This window comes from Penicillium diatomitis (assembly GCF_028827545.1).
Source record: "Penicillium diatomitis strain IBT 30728 chromosome Unknown utg000001l_segment0_segment0, whole genome shotgun sequence".
Classification (NCBI taxonomy): Eukaryota; Fungi; Ascomycota; class Eurotiomycetes; order Eurotiales; family Aspergillaceae; genus Penicillium; species Penicillium diatomitis.
The window spans coordinates 1,569,687-1,592,679 of NW_026623173.1; the positions used below are offsets into that span (position 1 = coordinate 1,569,687).

General features: G+C 51.1%; 7 protein-coding genes across 7 annotated transcripts; 4 read left to right on the top strand and 3 right to left on the bottom strand.

Annotated features, from left to right (window-relative positions):
* Positions 1–1,403: 1,403 nt before the first annotated feature.
* Positions 1,404–3,494, top strand: N7539_000471 (WD40 repeat domain-containing protein; the record flags this gene model as incomplete). The annotated part of the gene is made up of 3 exons (XM_056930075.1): positions 1,404–1,443; positions 1,524–3,216; positions 3,272–3,494. 3 exons carry the CDS (start codon positions 1,404–1,406, stop codon positions 3,492–3,494), a joined length of 1,956 nt encoding a protein of 651 aa, XP_056794368.1.
* A 273-nt stretch (positions 3,495–3,767) lies between these two features.
* On the bottom strand, positions 3,768–4,817 carry N7539_000472 (uncharacterized protein; the record flags this gene model as incomplete). Its single annotated transcript, XM_056930076.1, has 1 exon — positions 3,768–4,817. The coding sequence occupies one exon, from the start codon at positions 4,815–4,817 to the stop codon at positions 3,768–3,770; it is 1,050 nt and encodes a 349-aa protein (XP_056794369.1).
* Positions 4,818–5,137: 320 nt separating this feature from the next.
* N7539_000473 (PRP38 family protein) lies at positions 5,138–5,893 on the top strand (the record flags this gene model as incomplete). Its single annotated transcript, XM_056930077.1, has 1 exon — positions 5,138–5,893. The coding sequence occupies one exon, from the start codon at positions 5,138–5,140 to the stop codon at positions 5,891–5,893; it is 756 nt and encodes a 251-aa protein (XP_056794370.1).
* A 1,000-nt stretch (positions 5,894–6,893) lies between these two features.
* On the top strand, positions 6,894–11,302 carry N7539_000474 (uncharacterized protein; the record flags this gene model as incomplete). Its single annotated transcript, XM_056930078.1, has 7 exons — positions 6,894–7,932; positions 8,005–8,067; positions 8,122–8,298; positions 8,360–8,384; positions 8,442–9,038; positions 9,092–10,787; positions 10,862–11,302. 7 exons carry the CDS (start codon positions 6,894–6,896, stop codon positions 11,300–11,302), a joined length of 4,038 nt encoding a protein of 1,345 aa, XP_056794371.1.
* Positions 11,303–12,143: 841 nt separating this feature from the next.
* On the bottom strand, positions 12,144–12,497 carry N7539_000475 (uncharacterized protein; the record flags this gene model as incomplete). Its single annotated transcript, XM_056930079.1, has 1 exon — positions 12,144–12,497. The coding sequence occupies one exon, from the start codon at positions 12,495–12,497 to the stop codon at positions 12,144–12,146; it is 354 nt and encodes a 117-aa protein (XP_056794372.1).
* Positions 12,498–14,829: 2,332 nt separating this feature from the next.
* N7539_000476 (sugar porter family MFS transporter) lies at positions 14,830–16,643 on the bottom strand (the record flags this gene model as incomplete). The annotated part of the gene is made up of 2 exons (XM_056930080.1): positions 14,830–15,233; positions 15,320–16,643. 2 exons carry the CDS (start codon positions 16,641–16,643, stop codon positions 14,830–14,832), a joined length of 1,728 nt encoding a protein of 575 aa, XP_056794373.1.
* Positions 16,644–18,386: 1,743 nt separating this feature from the next.
* Positions 18,387–20,008, top strand: N7539_000477 (uncharacterized protein; the record flags this gene model as incomplete). The annotated part of the gene is made up of 4 exons (XM_056930081.1): positions 18,387–18,621; positions 18,687–18,843; positions 19,038–19,100; positions 19,519–20,008. The coding sequence occupies 4 exons, from the start codon at positions 18,387–18,389 to the stop codon at positions 20,006–20,008; spliced, it is 945 nt and encodes a 314-aa protein (XP_056794374.1).
* Positions 20,009–22,993: the final 2,985 nt, after the last annotated feature.

Below are 22,993 nucleotides of genomic sequence, written 5' to 3' on the forward strand. Positions count from 1 at the left end.
CGCGTGTCACTATAGTAAATTGAATATCGATAGATATGTGGTCAGAAAGCAGAGCGATGATGGACAGGTGCACTATTTATTTGAGAAGATACTACAGATCCTCGGCGAATCAGGATCAGCCATAGGTCTATGAAGAATCTAGCATTTGTGGTAATAGACGAGATGAAAGCAAAGGGGCTTGCGCATGTAAAAGAAAGACTTGCGATTCACTCTCAAAGACGTGCCTCACTTTGGATGAAGATGGTAACGCCGCTATAGGTGAGTAAAGCTAAAAGTTTCAACTTCTAGAGGATATGGAGTTTGCACGCTTTCGATACAGAACAATAGACGACTTGTTGATCAGTTGACTCAAATTAAATATGATGACTCATTACACCATACAAGTACGGCAATCACTATAAAAGACATGGCAATCTCATGTACACTTGCCGTCAAAACTCGTTTGTAATCAATACATGAGGGGAAATCCCATTCAACGTATAAATTACTTCCTAGTTCAACTTCCTACACGATGACATGACACCCTAAACTGCCGATATAGGGCGCATTTTCGGCTGGAGGTGCTTCAATTACTTGTTGATGGACATTCAACTCGCATCTGAAAGAGCCCAAAAAGGCTTCCAACTAATACGGTAACAGGCCAGTAGGTTAGCTAGTAAGTAGTACACCGCATAGACGAGGTCGACCGGGGTATATGTATGAGGGGCTAAGTACTTTCTGCGACATGACTAGGTCAATCGGGCATTGATTCGGCCACGTATTGCGATGTTACTTCAAAGATGTCTCATATGCTATATCTCTCCACTGTGCTTAATTCTCTGGCCTCCAAATGAAAACTTCATGTTCCGTAAGGGCAGCCCAGATTGAATAGTAAGTATGTTCTGAGGACCTGTACTAATACTGTAGGCGTGGGTCCTTGTACCGCTTGTAGCTTGGTCCCTCCTCCGACTATGTAAAGCAGCACAGCGACATCCCTTAAATGAGCTTTTGCTTACATAAATATATGGAAATATGACCTACTACCAAGTCCACGCTGTAGGCAACCATCACGTAGCTGGGTTTGCTTTGCTCGAAATACGCTGCCTCTGAACCGGAAATGCAGATGTAGAAGGGAACTATGAGCTTCAATGGTGATTGGCCAGCGGCTCTGCCGCCGATTCTAACAATCGGCGTCGGCCCGCTTTCTGCAGTCCGTCGCGTTCGCATCTCCTCTTCTCTCCAACTGTCTTCTGTGGCCTGACGACACTGTCAGCAAACTAAATTTCTACATTCAACCAAGCACAAAGCCACTCCTGCTTAGAGCGCTAGCCGCTAGAGCGTAACGGTTGCGTGCGACCATCAGATCGCTCGCTAGTGTCTCCGAGTTCCCCACACCTCCACGAGTGGCTCCGGTGCCCGTCACAATGGCGTCGCTCGAGGAAGAGGACGATCGTGACCTGGCAGGTGCGTCACAAATTATTCTAAATGGCTGAGAGCTAAGATACTAAGATTGAAACTGAAATTGACCTTTTCTATCAATTCAGGCTCCCAGGACGGTAGCTCGGATAACGAGATGGAGGACGCCATGCAGGAACTCGACGATGGGGAAGGGGACAACGAAGGAGATGGTGATGTGGACGCTGATCAGGATCAAGACCAAGATCAGGATCACGACCAAGATCCAGAAAGCCCCTCAAACACTAGTCAGGCCTCAGACGGAGCGGCTATGGATTCTCAACTTGATCAAGGGAATACCGACATGACCACACCTCCAAACGTCGCAAACTCTGCAGTTGAGTCCTTCTCCATCTACCACCCAAGCGTGCGGCCGGAGTGTCTCAATGCGAAAACATATGATATTGTTCCCACTACTGCTGCGCCCCATAGCACGTCGATCAATGCGGTCACGGCGACCGCAGACATGCGTTGGGTATTCAGCGGAGGCTCAGATGGGTTCGTGCGCAAGTTCAATTGGGCAGACTCGATCAACAGCAAGCTCATGTTGACCGTTGCGCAGCGTCATCCGTTCGTGGACAGTGTGGTGAAAGCGGGTGTCTACATGACATATTGGGAAAACATGGACGGTAATAGTCTGTCGCCCGTCTACTCTTTGGCATGTCAAAGCGAAGGTCTGTGGCTACTGACAGGGCTGGAATCCGGCGCAATTCGGCTGCAGACCCTTCGTCACGATGAAGGGAGAGAGATAGCCCAACTGAGACAACACACATCTGCTGTCTCGGCACTTTGCCTCACTTCCGATGAGAAGTCGCTTCTTTCTGGAAGCTGGGACAAACGTGTGTTCGACTGGGATTTAAACAACGGACAAGCACGGCGTGCTTTCGGGGCAAGTGCTGGTCAGATATCCGCGGTCCAAATTCGCCCAGAATCGACGCTTTCAGTGCCAACAGATACAATGGACTACGCACATGTGAATGGTACATACTCATCTAATTATGGTGCCAGCGGCAACGACACCTACAATGCCATGGACACTACCCAGGACACTGGCGAAGTAGGCGCCAATGAGAACCCGCAGGCGGGTTCCCCCACAGATTCTCTCTTTGGAGGCGCCGATTCGCTATTTGGTGATGCAGAAGAAGGAGCTGGTGATGGGAACGAACCATCAGGCGGTGTATTTGGAGTGGACGAAGATGACGAATTCGGTCGTGCGCTCGCTAATGGTGTAATGGGTGACTCCAACGTCACGGGCGAAGTGGAGAGCACCATAGCGCAGCCCACTGGAACGAGATCTCAGCAACAAGACACGTCTAAGGACACAAGCATCAACCCTGACCTCTCTATCGCCGACCAAACTACACTCAACACTGACAGTTCGAACACGCTGAAAGAACCAGCTGTTAACGGCATGCCCCACGCCGAAGATATGGAGGCTCAGCCACCCGGACTGAACTTCTCACAGCCTGCACAAGCCGAGCAAGAACCAAGCTCAGATACGACGTTTCTCGCTGCTTCTATCGATGGCACGATACGTGTGTGGGATCGACGTCAGCCTGATCCTGTGGCGCGAATCTCACCTCGTAATGTTCCCCCGTGGTGCATGAATGCATGCTGGTCGCCTGATGGCAACTACATCTATGCAGGACGGAGAAACGGCACCGTGGAGGAGTTCAGTTTGCACAAGGGTCTGAAAGAGCCGGAACGTACATTCAAGTTTCCCCAAGGGAGTGGGCCAGTCACAGCGCTCAAGGCGATGCCAAATGGTCGCCATTTAGTCTGGTAAGTAATCAACCCGCCTTCTTAGTCTTGAAAAAGCTGTTCTGAAAAGTCCCAGTGCCTCTCACGACATCTTGCGTCTGTATGATTTGAGGCATGAGCAGTCCTCTCGGCATTCGACCGTACCTTTCTTGATTATCCCCGGCCACAGAACTGGAACGATCTCCCAGCTGTTTGTGGATAATGCCTGCCGCTTCATGATTTCCACGAGCGGGAACCGTGGCTGGGAAGGTAATACGACTGAGGTCCTCCTCGGCTACGAGATCAGTGCTCCGCAGTGAGATGAGCTCCCAGAGACGCCTCGCAGCACTGGATAATGACCTGTACGATTATGGGATCTGGGCTATGAAACTTTCCAATTTGGGAAAAAGCCGATATAGAACCGTTCACTTGCGTCATATCCCTGGACTAGTTCGAAACCTGGATATCATGGGGAGTTATAATGCTATCCTAACGCCTTGAAACACAGAGATTCCTCCCAAATATATGCAAAACATGGAAGGAAAGGACATTCAATTATATTGAAGTCAAACACCCCGTTACCTAAATCAATATCATTGCTCGTAAATACCATCCCCATCGAAATCGAGCCCACCGCAAACCTCATGTTGCTGTGAACGCCAAGCTCCAAATAGTGAATTACCCGCCCACCTAACACGCCCTTCTTCGTCGTTTTCAAAATAAACATACCCAGGAACCTCGGCTGATCGCTCAAAGTCCGCCGGGCTGACAACAAGATTGCTGAATCCAGGCACGTCGGGTTTCGGGACGTGAGTCCGAGTTTGTACACGGCCTCCATCGACGTTGTTGACGGTGAGAAGGTAGACAGGTGGGAGTGTATCATCGCGATCTGGACGCAGAGATGAAGGTTCCCAAGCCTCATTGTCGTAGGACTGTGGTCGATTCCAATCATGAAGTAGTGGAAGCGAGTGTGAGAGCAGTACTTGATCGAGTCTATCGACATCCGTGATCAAGCCGGGGGATTGCAGGTAAAGAACACTGTCATACTGCATAAATTGGATCTGTCCCAGCCGCAAGAGTTTTGTGTCGGACATGGTATATCCTGCACGCAGCACAGGACTAATATCGATTGGTAGTAGCCATATTCCGTATTTGATACTGGCAGCTCGTAAGAGAGCCAAGGCTAGCGTGCTGGCTTCGCCTAGATTCTTTCCCAACATGCGATCCCATACTTCTGGGTACATGAACAACCGATCTGCGATAACAGAGCCATTGGTAGCGAGACGTTTGAAGAATAGAATAGCGGAGCAAATATCTGAAGGGTCGGGCTTAGACAGCAGTTGCAAGTATGCATAGTTGTTTCTCGCCTCGGACGAATCAGCTCCACTGTCTCCAATGACTCCTTGCTCTGCGGCTGGATTCAAATTCGAAGCAGATATACCACGTTTCTGCAGGGGATTGCCGACTGACGCTCCATACCCTTGATAAGCAGGCATATCAGGGGGTTTTCGTAGAGCATGTTGAATATTTTTTACCGAGTTCTGCTGGAGGACGTAGCCGGACACAAACAATAGCGTAGTAAAGATGCACACTACGCCCATCGACACAATGGCCGAGACCGTTGAGGCTGTGAGGAGCACCATTATGCTAGAATATTCGTTGACATGGAATTGAAGAGATGGATGCGATCGGAATGTCAGCCCTGTCAGGCACCAGCCGACTCACTCTCCCGCCTTGATGTCGCGTGTCTTCGGCCGTCACCCGCGATACGGTTTCAGTCTGGTGCATGACATCAGCCGTTGTTGATATGGTTGGCAGCGCGACTATCGATAAGCTCGAAGCTGAAGAAAAGTCTTGGCGCTCGGGCGATCATCGAAGTTCGCGCACGCGAAACCACTACACGCCACATTCCCCGTTCTTGCGTTGTTAATTCTCGACCAGCTCGCGCTCGCCGAGACTCGAAATGGCTACTCACCGTGCAGATGCCAGCAACTTTCTCGACAACCGAGGATACTCCGGTCCCTTGGTGCGTGGCGTCAACCCGGTCACATTGTTCGAAAAGGCCGTGCGCGATCGGATCACAGACTCCTATTACTGGAAAGAACAATGCTTCGGACTGAACGCAGCAACATTATGTGATCGCGCAGTGGAGTTGAGCTGCGTGGGCGGTACCTATGGAGTCTCTGAGAAGCCTACGCCTTTCCTCTGCCTTGCCTTCAAGCTTCTTCAGCTCAACCCCAGCCGAGACATCATCCTCGAATACTTGAACTTCTCCGATCCTGGCAGTGATGAAGACGGTGAGAATCCTGATAATGGCGTCCTGCGGTCTCGCGGAGACTTTAAATATCTCCGAGTTCTCGCCGCTTTCTATGTACGACTCACCTTCGACGCCGTGGAGGTGTACAAAACTCTGGAGCCTCTACTTCTCGATTATCGAAAAATCAAGCGCCGAGTTCGGGACTCTTTCACCCTAACCTATGTTGATCAATTCATCGATGATTTGTTGACTAAAGACCGTGTGTGCGGCACGAGTTTATGGAAATTGCCTCCCCGGCAACAGCTAGAAGATCTTGATTTGCTGGATGAGCGGATAAGTCCTCTCGCCGACGAGCTTGAGGAACTTGATCGAGACAGCAACGACGAGGACGGAAAATCAGATCGCGAGTGCGACCGCAGCGACGATGATTCCCCAGGAAGAAGAGACGAAGGTGAAGACTGAAAGCCCATGGAAAACACATTTCTCACTTCTCGACCTCAAAATGTCCCAGGCAAATAGGTGGAACCGGCCTAGGCCAGCTCTAGGAACCTCCGAGATACCATGGCGACGACCGCTCTGGGCAGCTTTCTCGATCTTCGAAACTTCTCAGCGTTTGATCGAAAGAACTTGACGAGATTGTCGATTCTCTTGCGAAATCTCTGATCTCGGGAAACGTTATGGTGCTCGAGACTTCATCCCGTCACGTCTTGATATCGGCCACAGCATTTAGCCAGGAATTTCGGGCCCCATAGCAAGGTGGCACAACCAAGCGTTCGGCTGCCATTTCTGGACTCTGGTCTATTCCCGTGGCCTTGGCGATTTTCGTATGAGTCGATCAGAAAAGCTCAGTGTTTCGCGAGCATCACTTCGGATGTTTCTCGTTTCTCTAATTCGATTCTCTGATTGCGGGATGCGCTTTAGAATGGATTTGTTCCCGTTCACTTAAACAAACGGTTTTGGAGTTTTTTGTCCTATAATATCGCTTTCAATACGCCCTCGGAAATAGAAACGATCTCAATTCTCACTCAGACAACCGGCAGCCTGCTGGAATCAATCCAGAGGCCGGCAATTTGCTTGGAATTTTTATTCTTCTGGAAAGACACCTTAGTTGACGTTTGCCCGGCGTGCCCCCTTCAATTATTTCAATATCATCATCGGCCGTGCCTTTAGAATCCGAAAGGTTCATTCGACAACACGCAGCGTCTCTCGCCTCTACTACCTAGACGAATCGAGGCGGAGCGGCCTGTTCGCACTTCGAAAGTAATTGCCGATCAGACATGGCGCTAACAGAAATTACAGTTAGATCACCCCGAGCGGGGAATAGCAGGGCACGGTCGTATCGTGAGGCTGACTTGTCACGCCCCCGGTCACTGCTTACAAGCCGGCGCAGAACACAAAAGAATTTCCAACATCCGTGACTCAAGCGGAACTTCAAGCCTGAAAAGTCTCACATGCGATCCCAATGTCAGGAAGCAGTCATGGCAGAAGGCTTCGAATAGAAAACGATGCTCGGCAAAATGGGGGGCCGTCAAGACAACGACGTCGCCACCAGGACTATACGGTCGCATGCATTTGTGCCCTTCCTTTGGAGATGGCCGCTGTTGCGGCAATGCTGGACGAGCGACACGAAAGCCTACCGGCCAAGCCAAGTGACACAAACTCCTACATCCTTGGCCGAATAGGCCATCATTGCGTTGCGATCGCTTGCCTTCCTGCAGGCGTCTACGGCACGACAGCTGCCACAAATGTCGCCACGCAAATGTTGTCCACCTTTGATTCCATACGATTTGGTCTGATGATTGGTATTGGGGGAGGAGTTCCGAGCAGATCAAACGATATCAGGCTGGGGGATGTGGTCGTCAGCAAGCCAACAAGAGACACTGGAGGCGTTATTCAGTACGATTATGGCAAGACTGTGGCTGGTGGGCGCTTCGAACTCACCGGCACACTGAACAAACCACCATCTGTTCTTTTGACAGCCGTTGCGCGGCTGCAGGCCGAGCATAAATTAGAACCAAGCCGCATGCCTCAAATACTCTCCGACGCGATCGCGAAGTACCCCGCTACAAAGAAGGATTTGACATACTGTGGTCAAGAAAGCGATCGTCTTTTTGCGTCAAACTACGATCATCCTGTTTCTGACTGTGATTCTGAGGATTGTCGCCATTGTGATCCGGCGATGCTCATCTCGCGCTCGACTCGCGATGATCACAATCCAGTCATTCATTATGGTCTTATTGCCTCTGGCAATCAGGTCATGAAGCATGGGAAACGTAGAGATCAGCTTGCGGGGGATCTTGGCGTTCTCTGCTTTGAGATGGAAGCAGCCGGTTTGATGGACAATTTTCCATGTCTGGTGATCCGCGGCATATGCGACTACTGCGACTCTCATAAAAACAAGAAATGGCAAAATTACGCTGCGGGCACAGCTGCTGCTTATGGCAAAGAGATTCTCTCAGTCATTCCACCAAGTCAAGTGAATGATGCCATGCTAGCCGAAGGTACCACTCATATGAAACTTGTCTTGGAATCAAGTTGTAACGAGATCGCGCGCTAACGTAAATCTACTGTAGTCTCTCGACGTACGCCAAGAGCAGGGGGTTTTGGTTCTCTGCCCAATGAAGTCACCAAATATAGTACGTACAAGTATCACCTTACAATTCAAGATTACGGTGACTAACAGGTCTCAGAGAGTCGAAATATTCAGAAGATCATTGATGATGTATCAGACTATGATCATGAGAGGATGCACCAAAGACTGAGTCGTAAGCGGTTGATTGGCACAACTCGGTGGATCTTTGATCATCCGCATTTCAAGCAGTGGTTTAATGAAAAGACAGCGAACAGCCTCTGGTGTTCAGGGATCAGTAAGCTTCTCGTCTCAACGACCGTGGTTTGAACCGATACTGATTCGTTGTTGCAATTCAGTTGGATCTGGGAAGACAATGATCGCGTTCGTTACCTGGTCGAAATGATGTCTTCTTATATACTTGCTGATGATTCTGTTCAGATCTGCTGTCATAGACGCAGCCAAGTACGACCTCAAAACTCCGACGGCTTTCTTCTACTGTATCGAAGATTTTCCTGCCTCGCTTGATTCGATCACTATTCTCTCCAGTCTCGTGAAACAGCTATGTGGATATCTTCTCAGGAAAGATCTCACGTTGCCAGACAACATTGCCCGAGATCTTTATCGATTCTTTGGGCCCAAAAGACTTAAACCAGACTTTGACGACATGGCAGAGTTGTTTAGCAATTGTTATCGTCCGTTGGAAGAGGTCATTCTCGTAGTAGACGGAATCGATGCTCTAGGTCGAGAGCATGCAATGCCTCTACTGAAAGTTCTCAGATTATGCCTTGTGAAATTCGGTACCCGAAGCAAATCACGCATCATGTTGCTAAGTCGAGACCAAGTGGCTGGTTTTATCAACATTGATACAATCATGCCAGGGATTCTTCACATCACGACGTCGCTCAATGTCACGCAGGATATCAAGACCTACATTGAGAGCAGTGTTGAAGACAAGATGTTGTACCGAAGACTGACGGACGATCCCCTGCTACTGAAGGAGGTTCGGCAACGGCTCCTGGAAGAATCATCTGGGATGTGTGTACTCCGCCTTATTCCATCACCGAAGTGGCTTTGCTGATAATCTCTAGGTTTTTGTGGGTCTTTCTCCAAATTGAGATTCTCTGGGACACCTGCTTCACAGATGCGGACATCAGGTCGACGATTGCCGATCTGCCCAAAGACTTGGAAGATACATATGGCCGATGCTTGTCAAGGATAGACCGCGGGGACAGTCGCGTTTTGAAAGTCCTCAAGTGGGTCAGCTTTGCAAGCAACCCGCTTCACATTGACGAACTACGAGAAGTCATTGGGTTCTCAATCGATGATACCACATGGACGCCCTCCAAAAAGCCTTTGGATTTTTTTGTGGTCGGTTGCTGTGCGAATCTCGTTGTGGTTGAACCTACAGATGGTCTTGTGCGCTTCGCCCATTTCTCAGTGAAGCAATATCTTGATAAGGCCAGGAGCCAAAAGTTGATCGAGGGCTATCCGACCCATGCTCAAGGCGTGGCAGAATGCGGAGAAACGTGCGTCGCGTACCTCTCTTTGCCGAACTTTAATCTACAAATCGCCTCTCGTTGTGAAGAAAGCGTCGTTATGACACCACCGATACTGTTCGCTCGAGATGCTATTTACAAATCAATCGCATCACGCTTTTTTCCAAAGTCTCGAACAGAAATGCGCCGTGTTTCGTTGCCTCTTCGATCCGTACGATCAACCACTCGACCAGATGAAGATGAGTATAACTTCCTGACTTATGCTATCAAAAACTGGACGTCACAAACGAGAAATTTACACCCGAATTCACCCGTCTGGGGGAAATTTGTTAGGCTCGCAACATGTACAGACGACACCTGGAAGTTTCACCCTTGGGTCTCTGGCGGACAGTCGCAAGCCTCGCGCTATCATGGTCTTTTTAGCTGGGCCGTAATCGAGCAGCATGCACCCCTACTTTCAATCGCAATGTCTGTGACATCTTACATGCAAGTGATTTGTGACCTACCACTGATTGGGAAGGGTATACCTGCGCTTCACGTTGCCGTCAAACTTCGGAATGTATCAATTATGAAAAAGCTGCTTGAGGTGTGCAATCCGAACCAAAGGGATGCTGATGGGCTCGTGGCTCTGCATCATGTTGCACTCAATGGAGACGTTGAATGTTGTCGCGCACTTCTCGCTAGACGAGATCTGGATATCAACGCCGTGTCTAAATCACATGGCAGCCCCCTCTGGCTAGCACTCAGCCAAGACCACCAGCAGATCATTCACTTACTCATGGACTCTGGCGCAAGAATGGACAGAAGAGAGGAGTGCATCCACAATATGCCCTTGCTCTTCGCAATCGCTGATGGGAATGTGCAATTGTCTTTGCAACTCATTGAAAGTGGCGTCAACATCGAAGCGCGATGGTCAAATGACCACTCAACCTATTGGAGAAGTACTCGTCATCCTTATTGGGTAGATCGTCTTCTCATGACGCCCCTTTGCTTGGCAACCGAGCTTAGATTGGACGTCATAGTGAAGGCGCTGCTTGACAAGGGCGCTGATATAGAAGCTCGTGGTATGAATGGCATGAGCCCACTTCTCCTAGCCGTTGAGGATGGCAACGAGGCACTCGTCAGAGTGCTGCTCGCTAGAGGTGCCCAAGTCATGGTGCCTAAAGTCGATACTAGCGCAGAGAGTACCGACAATAATCGCTATTTGACCACTAAGGAGCTTGGATCGTTTCATTCTCCGCTTCTCATCGCAACTGAGAAGGGTCATGAAGCAGTCGTGCAATTGCTTGTCTCCCAAGGCGCCGATCTTGAGACCACCGACTATAGAGGCTGGACTCCACTTCATTTAGCAACTCACAATAGAAGGGCGCCAACACACATGCTACGACCTCGTCCGGCCTAACTGCACTTGCGATCGCAACCATGCACGGCGACGAGGAACTCGTGAATCTTTTACTCTGCGACTTGGTAAATACAACAGCGCCCGAACGGGAGAAATTGCTTCTAATCGCAGTCGAAGCCGGTAACATACATGTTGTAAAAGCATTGTTAGAAATTGGAGTCAATATCGAAGTTTCTGACACCAACGGTGATACCTCGCTTCATATAGCCACCAAGAACGGCAATAAAGCTCTTGTGAGGATGCTACTTGATGAGGGTGCCGACGTCCGTGCTACGAATTTGTTCGGTCTCACGCCGATCGCTATTGCAAATCTGCCAAAACACGATGAAATCACGTACGCATTGCGCGAAAGACTCTTACAATCAACGCTGGCTAGAAAGGGTGTGAACTCCAAAGCCTAGCGTCAAACTAGTCATGATCAGGCGTCTTGTCTCCGAACCAAACCACAGGCGAGCGATGGACATGAGGCTTGACGATCGCGATGACTCAATGTCTTAACAAAACAGGTTGAGATGTGATTCAAGGCAGACCTATCTTGGTGAAACGGCCTCACTTGAATTCAGGGTGTGAAGCAACTCCGGGGAAACAGCATCCTATGCTCAGCAGATGATTCATCTGCAATGGGTGAAATGATATATGTATATCTTGCCTCGAGGCCCTCTCTGATGCATACATTCGACGCAATTTATGCGAGGGTGTACTCCTGCCAATCTTCTTAAGAAAGGAGCACTCATCCGAGCACTCAGCCAAGTATCCAGAGCGATGTCTTCTAGGTTTCAAATTACTTTCTAAGCCGTAATCAGCCAAGAATCCGCGTAATGGATCTCAGTATCAAGAGCAAGCCTCCCCATGGAGACTCGCCTCCGCGGCCAAAAAATAGGCGTAACCGCTGCTGGATCCAAGCTAGTTGAAGGATCGTGTCTAGCCATTACGCAATGAGCACCCTGATATGCAACGTATTGATTTGAAATGCTGAAAAGGACCGAGCAGCTCGGTATCATTCACTGCAAAAAGCATGCATCCATACTCGCAGTAATACGACGAAAAGAAGTCCATGTTGGAATCCTTATTGGAAACGCCAACTTCTCCATGTCCGGTTAGATGACGCCACGGAACAAAACGAAAAGCCACGCGAGATCCAGTATAAAATTAGTGTCCATCATCCTAAAGAGCAGCGCCGTTCACCACACACGGCGATGAGTCATGGAGTGAACCAATCTAGTTCACATCGAGCGTAGCTGCTTACCAGCAAGCTTTCAGAAACGCAGTATAAATGTTTTTCTCCCCCTTCTTGAGATTCTGGAAGCCGAGACCACCCGTCGATTGCGCCGGGGGCCGTTGGAGAAGAACGCCTCCGGCCCGAGAGGCCGAGACCGCACTCATGAATTGGTGGTGTTCAACCCAGGCCGGGACCGAGTGACCGAGCTCCATCTCGAGGTCTCGCTTCGCTTGGATGAAGTCGTAGACGAATCTCTCCGCATCGGACGGATGACCTCGCTCGAATCGGAGACCGGTCCACTGTTGCCATAGATGGGTAATGGACATATCACCTGTGAACCCGTATTTTCGATCCGTGTCCGCGAATGATTTCTCCATGTGTTGCAGTGCGAATTACGATGATGTGAGATAGGTTGGAGGTTCACGGGCCTTCCAATTACAGCCTGGTCTAATGGTTTTTGGTTTTTGGTGGACTGGGTGGTTCAGCGAGGGCGTTGCTTTTCTTCGTGAGGCGTGTCTGCTGTGGAATATGCTTGGGGGTTGGGTAGCGATAGAGATGTTTTTGTAGTCAATTGCCCAGTGACTTGTGAGGCTTGGTACGATGTAAGTATTTGCTGAAGCAGGTGTCAGTAAACAAAAAGTAAGAATGTCGACAAGAATAGGATAAAAGGATGGAAGGGAAGACGAGACAAGGTGATTACATGTTCAGGTCAGAGAATAGGTCTGCTCCGGATGAAGCAATCTTCGTCTTAGACGGAGATGGTTCAAGAAGCTAAAATGATATTCGAAATGAGCCAAATCCGAAGTTGTCGACGCAGATGAAGACCAGTCAGAGTCGGAGCACCAAATGACTCAAAGGAATAGGTATGGGAATATGTGTCCGGCCAAAATGTAGGTAGGCAGCTGTCTGTCTCGAACGGTTGAAGATGAGGTCAGACTTGAATCTCCTCTGTCGGAAAGGGAAAAAAAGAGAAAGAAGATACGGGAGTCAAGCGAAAGGCTGGCCGATTCGATTACCTGTATGAATATCAGGATCGGGAGGTGATAACCAATGCAGTAGCTGTAGGAGAGACTTACAGAGATCTGTTTGATCCCTTGCCTTACTCTATCCTCCATGCGTCTTCTCAGCATACGATGCTCGAGTATTACTTTGATCGTAGCAGCAGAATTGTAGTTCCAGCTATGGAGTATTCATCACTCGGGTACGATAATATTGCAGGCAGTAGATAATATTTCAGATGTATTGAATGTTCAACATAATGAATAGACACGAACGCATTTCCAGGGGAAGGCAAGACTTCATGGTGCCCAAGAATCTCAATGAGAGTCGAGTGAGAGTCAAGTAACGCTCGAGAGATAATTCTTAAGCTAGACTGGCAAACACCCAGCTGACATTTTCTCCTAAGCACTCTCTGCGGCTTGAATTTCTTGTTAACCATACATGAATCTCACTAGGTCCAAACCTATTGATTGATATAGAACGGGAGAACGTGACAAGGGTGGATCTATCCATTCAGACCTTAACTCCAATTATTCTGAGTCTCACCAGCTAGGATCCATACCCGTCAATGGTCCATGATCACGCTTCAAGCAAAACTCACAAGCCTTGCCTCGAACTTTTGCACATCCACGCATATAACGCCATAATGAGCAGACTTGAACAAGTCACCAGCCATCCCCACGACCGGTTCGATAATCTCGACAGTCTATCTGACGTTCAGCTTGAACCTGGAAGAATATGTACCTTCATCAAATATTCGACCCTCTCCATCTCTCTCAAAATCCCTACCCCCATCGCGTCGTACACATTCCCACGCAATTCCAATCCACTGTCCCTGGGCAGTCCTAGTGTGAAAACACATCCACACGACGACCCACCGCCCGAAACCCGGTAACTCATCACTCTCATCTCACCAACTCACCCGAGTATCGAGCATACGCAGCGACCCATCTTTCCAGTAAGCAGGTCTCGGGCAAGTCAGTAGCCGCGGTGGAGTCCAAGGTTCTGTACGGGAGAACTCCGGCACCAGCTTCAAAGGCTGCATGCTTCGATCGGCTGTCCCCGACCTGAAGGGCGTGGGGGTGTGGGGATGTGGGGAGGCGGATGCGGATGCGGATACGGATGCGTATGTGGAGAGGTCCAGACTTCACAGCCTGTGGGGGTCGGGTGGTTGATGTTTGTGGTGCGGTGCTCACTGTCCAGGGCATGGGTATATAGTCATGTACTATATTTATGGGATACGTGAAGATGGCGAGGACTCTTGAATGAAAGAGTGGTGGGGGCGCTAGAATGGCTTGGTCGTCTGGGTGTGCGTCACCCGGGGGTTGACACGAGAATGAAGTCTATTGATGTAGTAGGTTTCCCTTGCGAGTTTCCATACGTGGTTTGGGTAGTGTGTTGATGGTGGAATAATTCTGTAGATTCGGGCGCGTATGAGTCTGAGGTAGTAAAAGCAAAGCATCATGGCTACAGCTCTACGAGAAAGTGATTGTTAAGTATCAGGTCTCTGAAAACGTCAAGATGCATCACCATCTCATATTCATCCATTACATTCGTGGCGACGTGTGTCAGTAATTAAAAAACCCCTCCGTCACAGCCACCATTCCATCAACCCGGGAACATTTCCATCTCGCCGCCCCCAAGGTATCTCAAAAACGAAAAGAAGGTAAAAAAACACTTCAACCCATTACGAAGGCATCCAACACCTATCTAAGCGTGGTGAGTGGCCTCAACCTCCTGAGTGACGGGGTGCTTCTCGCCCTTGAAATCCTCGACGGTCTCGACACCAGCCAGACCCAGGTCGGCATAGATGCGCTCCATACGGATACGATCGGCTTCCGCAATGCTTTCCTTGGCACCACCGAAGAAGATATCCAGCTCCTCGAGCGTCTTGTCCTTGGTCTCGGGAGCGAACTTCCAGATGAAGAAACCACCCAGGGCACTGAAGATGGCGAAGAAGATGTAGGTGCCGTACTTCATGGAATTGAGCATGTCCTTGGTAGTCAGACCGATGATGAAGTTGAACATCCAGTTGGTGGAGGCGACGATGGCGACACCGCGGGAACGCTGGCTGTTGGGGAAGATTTCCTGGGTCAACACCCATGCGACGGGACCTAGTGAGTGGAGAAAGAAGGGAATGTTAGCATATTCTGCGTGATCGTGGAGGACGAGACGGAAGGAGAGAAGGCGTTAAACATACCCCAAGAGTAGGCAAAGTTGACGGCAAACAGCCAAATGAAAGCAATCGCAACCCAACCCTGAGCCTGGGCCAGACCCTCATTCTTGTCCCACTGGGGCTTGTAGACACCCTCGACGGCAGCCACAACAATGTGACACAAGAACATGCCCGTAGCACCGACGATCAAGAAAGTCTTACGGCCAAACTTATCGAGGAAGCCGACAGCGGGGAGAGTGAAGATGATCTGCAGAATACCGGTGACACCGGTGGCCAAGAGAGTGGTCTTGGTGGAAGAGAAACCGAAACTGCCGAAGATCTGGGGAGCATAGTACAGAACGGCGTTGATACCGGTGAACTGTTGGCAAATCATGGTACCGCAGCCGAGCACCAGACGCTTGAACATATTAGGGGCGAAGAGAGCCTTCCAGGGGGCGAGAGCACCACCGGCGCCAACCAGCTCGGCTTCGGTCTCCTCGTCGAATTGAACGGCCGCCTTGATCTCGAGGAACTCGGCCTGGAGCAGAGGGTCGTGGGGTGGGAGACGGCGGAGCTTGGAGAGTGCGGCGCGAGCCTCCTCCTCACGGTGCTTCATCATCAACCAACGGGGGGAGAAGGGGAAGAAGAACATGCCGAAGAAGAGGATCCAGGCAGGGATGATCTGCAGACCCAGGGGCAGACGCCAGGCAATGGTCTTTTGGCCGAGACAGGTGTGGCCGTGGTTCTGTGCCGAGTTGTAGGAGTTGTCGGGGAGGTAAGGGTTGGCAATGCCCTCGGGGTTGCACTTGTTGCCACCGACGAACTGCATACCGTAGTCGAGCCAGAAGGAGATGGCGGTACCGATGGTGATGGATAGTTGCTGGAGCGAGACCAGCGAACCACGCAGCTCGGGAGGCGCAATCTCGGCCTGGTAGAGGGGGATGACCATACTGAACATACCAATCCCCACACCACCGATGATACGACCGGCGAAGAAGTAGGCCGGCGTCTGGGCACCGGTCTGCAGACCAGTTCCGACGGTGAAGATGATGACAGCCACCATCATGGCGTACTTTCGTGAGATGCGGTCCGCGAGAACACCGTTGATCAGAGCACCGGCCCAGGCGCCGAGCTCGAGGGAGGCCACGAGCCAACCCTGAATGGTGGAGCCGTCAAAGTAGGGGAAGTGGTTCTTGAAGTTCTCCATGACCAGGACGGGACCCATGACACCCTGATCGTAACCGTACATGATACATCCCAGGGATGCGAATAGACAAGTCATGAAGACGTAGGGGTTCTGCAGCATACCCATCAGACCGTGAGCCTTTTCGGCGTTGGCACGGCCAACGACCGACTGACTGATCGCCATCTTGTTGTTGCGCGCTGGAAGTTGTTCACTGGGTGGTGGAGATACAGATGGATGGATAGATGAGCACTGTCGATGGAGGAGGAGGGAGTGTGGGAGGGAAGATACCACAACTGAGAAGTGATCGACGAGCCTGGGGAAGATCAGGTGTTGGGCGAGGGGCAGGTCAGCGTGGGTTATATAGTTGAGATGACAATCTACTTTGGGGCTGGTACACACACACACACACACACACACACAAAACCAGGCACCACTCGTTTAGGAGTAGTCAGTGTGTGCCATTCTACCTCTTTGCAGTAGCTGCTTGCTCTTTCCCCACACTGTTTTGACTTTTTTCGCATCCCTCTCGTGCTCATGCTCGGGTTAACATTCGATTGACTCTGTTTAGTGTTTTTTTTTTTTTTTTTTTTTTGGATTTTCATTCGTATTTTCCCTTGCACTTCTGACTTCTCCGTCCCGCACTTCCCTGTCTTCTCTCTCTCTTTCTCTCTCTCTCCGGGGTCTAGCGCCAATCATGCCAGACACACTTTCCCCGGATGAGGGAATCTGCTCCGTGCTCTGCATCGGGATGGGCTCCAATCATCACGTCTGCTGGGGGTCCCCCGGAGACGTGCAGTTACGAACCAACAAGGATGGCCGATACCAGCACAGACTTCTCGCACGCACGCTTGACCTCCCAACAAGGCTAGACTCGGAAGTGATGCGCATGATCACGGGCGATGCACAGCGTCAGGACACTATTCCAGGACCAACTACTAACTGCTACAGTAGTAGTGGTAGTCCACTACTGCTGTTCGAGACCTCCTCAAACCATATCTTGGTCGAACCGGTGCACCAACGCTAGCGAGCGCCACTAAGCTTTAGTGGCTCCCAGCGAAGCCGTCTGGTCCTACGCGTCGGCGTTGACTTGGCGCTGGGGGCGTGAGTAGAGCCGTGGTTGAGGGGTGATAGATAGGTGGAAATCTCCATCGTTGACACACCGTCTGCTACGAGCAGACGACGATCAAGACTGTCCAGCATCGCACAAGATTGGGAACCTCCCGGTTGAGAATCATGCTGAATAGCGGGTATCTAGAATCTACTGGTCTCAGGAGGGGAAAGATAGAGTGCTTCTCTGTGCTCCTCTACAATCCCTGCTTAGCGCTGACCGACAGGGTTGAAGGGCACGCTAGGTTCTGTACGACCTCAGAACCCTAATTGCCCTGCTTGACCGATATTAGACCGATGTCGACGAGGTTTTGCGCGCGCCTTTTCGGGTTGCCACCACGAAGCCGCATGCAAGAATCTCCCGATCTGAGGGAGATTCCACACGCATCATCTCCGGTACCCTTTTTTTTTCTCGGGCAGTGATACGTGGTCCTGAGCTCGGTTCAGGAGAGGGGTGGGGGGAGGGCCATTGATGCGATGCTTTGTCTGTTCTGGGAAGTTCCCCCAGAACCGAGACGGACATTTATCATCGCTCATCAAATCAGATCCACGTGAACGGTGGATCGTGGAACATGGATGGGCCCGAGATCAGTCACACGCGGGCCAGAACTCGGCGAGGAGAGGATGAGCTGATCTGACGGCCGCGGGCTGATGCTCTGCCCAGTGCCCACACCATCGGCAAGTGGCACTCAAAGCCGAAGCGTGCTGGGGGGGGGCGAAGGATAGTCCCTCCCGCGGGACGACTGGACTACCGGACCCTCGACTCCCATCTGCGCGGCCGCAGACAGGACTGGAGAGGCTCTTGTCTTGCGATCCGGCATGATTCGTCGGGATGCCAAGGTCGTCCGACAGGCAAAGTTGCATCGAACTCCTACGAAAGAATCCTACGAGGGACCCGGGAGCGCATCCCAGGAGGGTAACATTCTAGAATATCCGTGTGGTGCACACGCTCCCACCTGGGCTGAGGGGGACGGAGGCGCCCATGAGCCAATCCGCAGGGTTCGGCGTGTCCAAGAAAAGGCAAGAGGGAAAGCAGAAACTGGGAAGGCCGGTGGTCAGTTGACGGGCTCGGTTTGCAGTGCCCAAGACCATGTCTTCCCATCTGCTGTGAGACTCAAGAATGCCGTGTGGGACAGAGTTTCGGGATCCGCCCAACGCCTTCGGTTCTGACATTCACATCTCGGGGAGCCGAGGGCCTTTGCGTGGGGGAAGAGGCACTGTCACACAATCCCTTTACGTTCTGGAGTCTGGAGTCTGGGGTCTGGGGTCCCACGGGGTACAAGGAAACGGGTGACACCCCGAGATCCAGAGAGGGAGGAACTGGTAGGACACTTCAGCACCAACCCGATTCGAGGGGTTCGGTGAGCAGCAGGAAGCAGGAGTGACCGGGGGGAGGAAGATCTGGGAAGATCCGGGGGAGTGATGACGGGTGTGAGTGAGTACTGAGTCAGTGAGTACTGAGTCCTGTAGGGGCCACGGTGGTGGTGCCTCGAATCTTGGTCGAGCCTGTCTCGTAGCAGCGAGCCGTGAGCCGTGAGCACTCCTCACCTGCTCGTCTCCACTCTGGCGGTGGCTCCTTCGATGATACATTCTGAGGGTCTGCAAAACCCGGTCGGGAGGCCTGAGAGACGAAAGGAGCGAGTCGAGATGAGAGGAAGGAGAAGCAGATGAGAAGCAGAGAGGCGGGACGAGAGGGGGGGGGGCGGGGGGGCATCACAGAGACCGAGGGGCCTGGTTTGCTGTCGCCAATCCGCAGGCAAAGGCCGGAACTGGTCGACTTGTTCGTCGGGGTTGAACAATACGGAACCAACCATCGTCCGTCTGATGCCGGCCGATCCGGCCAGCTGCATCAGCCCACGAGTCTGACGAGAGCACAAAGGAAAAGTTCCATGTTGGTCAGTTGGGAGTGGGCAGTGACCAGTGAGCATCGGCTCGCTGACTGACTCGGGAGCGCCGTCCTCGAACCCGACACGACCTTTTGGGTCTCCATCGGGCTGAACCGATGGAAAGGCCCAGTGATCCAATGGAACCCATCTGATAGTTCCGCCCCTGGTTCGGGTCTAACCGAAGAGGAGTTCCTCTCGTTCCTGATTCGACCAGAGTCAGCGGGAAAAGTGGAGCTCCAAGCCGGGGGAAGAGAGGGGAAAGTGGAAAGTTACACCAGGACTGGGCCGCGTAGGATCTCACGGAAGATGGACCGCCCAGAAAGGCTTGAGCGGGAGGAGGAGCCAGTGCCGAGGACAAAGGAAGTCATCCAGTCTTCGATCCAATTTCCCTTTGGAGTAATAGTCATGGGCTTGGGCCGCCTTCTCCCATTCCCCGGGCTTCTGGGCGCGGCTGGAAGATCCCACGGAACCAAGGAACCAAGGAACGTGTCTGGGTCATGGATGATGAATGTCTCGCTTAGAGAAGCTGCTTGGAAGTCCGGTCTGCAACACTAGAGTCGCGACTACTCCTACTGCTACGACTACTACAGTGCCGCGTGATCGATGTTGCGTGATGCCAATCGTGCATTCCACGGTGTAGAAGGGCCCTGTGCTGAGATGGCTCAATGTCTGCGAATAACACGGCACTGAAAGATCGCTGACCACTGAGCCATGGAAAACCAACCCCGTCAAAGTACATTTGAATTGCGGATGAATCTCAACTCGCCGGATCAGCTGCCTTCTACTAAGACTCGCCCTCTCCTCTCAGTCTCCTGGATGACGAATATGTGTGGAGAGAAGAGAAAGCCCGCGGGTGGAACATATGGAGCTGGGGGGAGGAAAGACCGGTGCCGCTCGGTGCCTGGTGGGTGCATGGAGTTCGGACAGCAGCCGACCAGAGTTGAATCTGATGATTGGTACCGAATCTACCGACCGCAACATACATATTCATCATCTATTGTTGTTGAGTCCAAGATGGATCATGGACTACCATCTACATACAGTGCCGAGTCGAGGAGTGCACTCATCGGAACATTCATAATGAGTCACCCTATGTAGATCATCACGCCTTCATTCTTCAAAGATATATCACGGTGCTCCTCAAAGATGGAAACATTCCGGACTCGGGACTGCAAAACTCCCATCACAAACGACGCCTCTAGACTCGGTCCGTCACCGGTCCTGGTTGAATCAGGGCTGTGGACAACGGGACATGTTTCGGGTGAGAAAGCTCCATTTCTGTCTCGTGCACTTGGTGGCTGCCCGGTCATATGACCATGCCCAAGCCCCAGATAGAAGGGAGCCCAGTCCCACGAGGTACCGTGGCCTACCTGTAAGGGAGGTATTGTTGGACATTCACCCCTAGAGTCTCTTACGGTAATTAACTCTATAGAACGAATGATCGGCTCTATCTCGGTATTCTAGAAAGCGGAGAGAAAGAGCCTAGAGGTGAGGATCAACCACTAACAATGACTCTTTCTCAACGGTAGTAAGATACCAAGTAGTGAGACTAAGTAGCACGGAGTCAGTACTCGGTATTAAATAGTAAGTGAGTAGTGACTCGTGAGTTACTGAGTACTGACTCCTGTGTTACTATTACTCAGCAACACTTCCTAAATCCCGGAACAAAGTCAGTCGGATGATCCGGTCATGGAAAATCAAACAGTCCCCAGTCCATGTGAGAGGGCTGCACCCACCAGCTCCATCTCCACATTGAGAACTTCCAGTCCAAGCCTGAGCTGGGCTTGACAAGGTCCCCACATTCTCCCCACGGGCCTCTTCGCGCAAGACCCAAGAGTGAATCGCAACTTTGCACGACAACCCAAAAAAAATAAATAAAAGCACACGGCTCTGGCGCGGGAGAGGAGTCTTGCCAAGATGTCTTGATGGAAACTCTACCGGCGTGGCGTCCACACAGCAAGGCTTATGTCAGACATGAGCTGCCCATGGCCCCCCATGTAGGTTACTCACTTCAAACTAAGTACTACCAGCCCACCAGGTAATGGCGTACTGAGTCCCACCCTCCAAGGTGGTACCCGACTGAAGGGTAGTACAAGACTACAAGTGCATCACTAGCGGAGTCACGACAGTATGAACAATGACTACTGGTTGCGACTAGCTAGTCTACAAGTCTAGTACAACTGAGCTAGCATCCTTCCGTCTGACAAGCTCGTCACGGTGATCTCGCCGAACAGAGAGCCCAGTTCCCGATCCGGGCTGGAGAGAGATCACAGGATTGCCAAGAGGCGACGATAAGGGTTCCTTCCCCTCAGCCAACGAATGGAAAGGGTTTCATCTCGAGGCAGGGCAGGGATTGAAGAAGTTCTGGAAAGCCATTCTGCCATGGAATTGTTGGTCGGCAGGCGAGAGTATGGTCGATTATGCTTTGGAAACGATGTGCGTGTGCGGTGGCACGCTCCATTACATGTATAGATCGGGGTCTGTTGTCTGGAAGGAGAGGCAATAGGCCCCTGGAGATGACCAATGCAGAACTGCGGTGGAGGCAGGATGCGATGCACTCTGAGTATAGTCCCGTCTCTCTGCCTCGCTCTGAAGGGTGAAAGTGCAGACTCTTGATGAACGGACACAAGTCGGCTTTGGCTGATTCTAGCGCTGGCTACTATCTAGTAGAGGAATCTTATGGCTCGCCTCGCGATTCCTTTTTCTTTTTCTCTCTTTCTTGCTCTTTTTTTTTGGCGAACGATACCAAGAGGAAGTAAGGCGTGGCTTCTTCTTGATTAAGAAAAACCCCCGCATGGCTCATCCTCAGGCGAGAAAAAAAAAAGCCATCTCAATTTTGAATACAATAGGACCGTGCTTTTTTCCGCACAGAATCACAAACATAATAGGGATTGATGCGGGAAACCACGTCCAAAGTCAACCAACTCAACTCTGAACTCACGTCCTTGCCATTTACCTTGTTTGAACTTGACACCATTGCAGACCCCGACCAAAGTACCGGGCTATCAACTCGTCCATCTCTATCTGGTTAGTCCGCTTTATCTGTAACCCACGGGAGGTACATTTTCCTCCCTCGGGAGTCATGGTCTCGGCTACTACCCCCCGACGGACATTTTACGGAAATGAGGCGTCGTGTTACTGTTCTCGAGAACAGAAGGAGTGTACAACTGCTCAGGAGTTGATGTAGTCCGGATCGAAATTGATCGAACGATGGATGTCTCTTGTCATGACTCCTTCTCAGATCCGGTGGCTCGGCGACCGTGGGAGCTTGGAACGGATTCAACTGCTGTCTTCTGTGTCTCGGACAGAAGGTATCAGAGTGTCTTTAGACTGTCTACCTCGCTAGGATCGAAATAGTAGTAAGGACCAAGGTCAATATTTGGATTTATTACGGTCGTCCTTTTGAAAGTGGTTGACTTCCATGAACTACGAGTCTGCCCTTGCATTCCGACTCAACACTTCAAATTCTTCAAGTCCGCGATCTAGCATCTACCCGTCCTCCATACATAAATCACCCACCCTTTAAAACTTTTTCTAAAA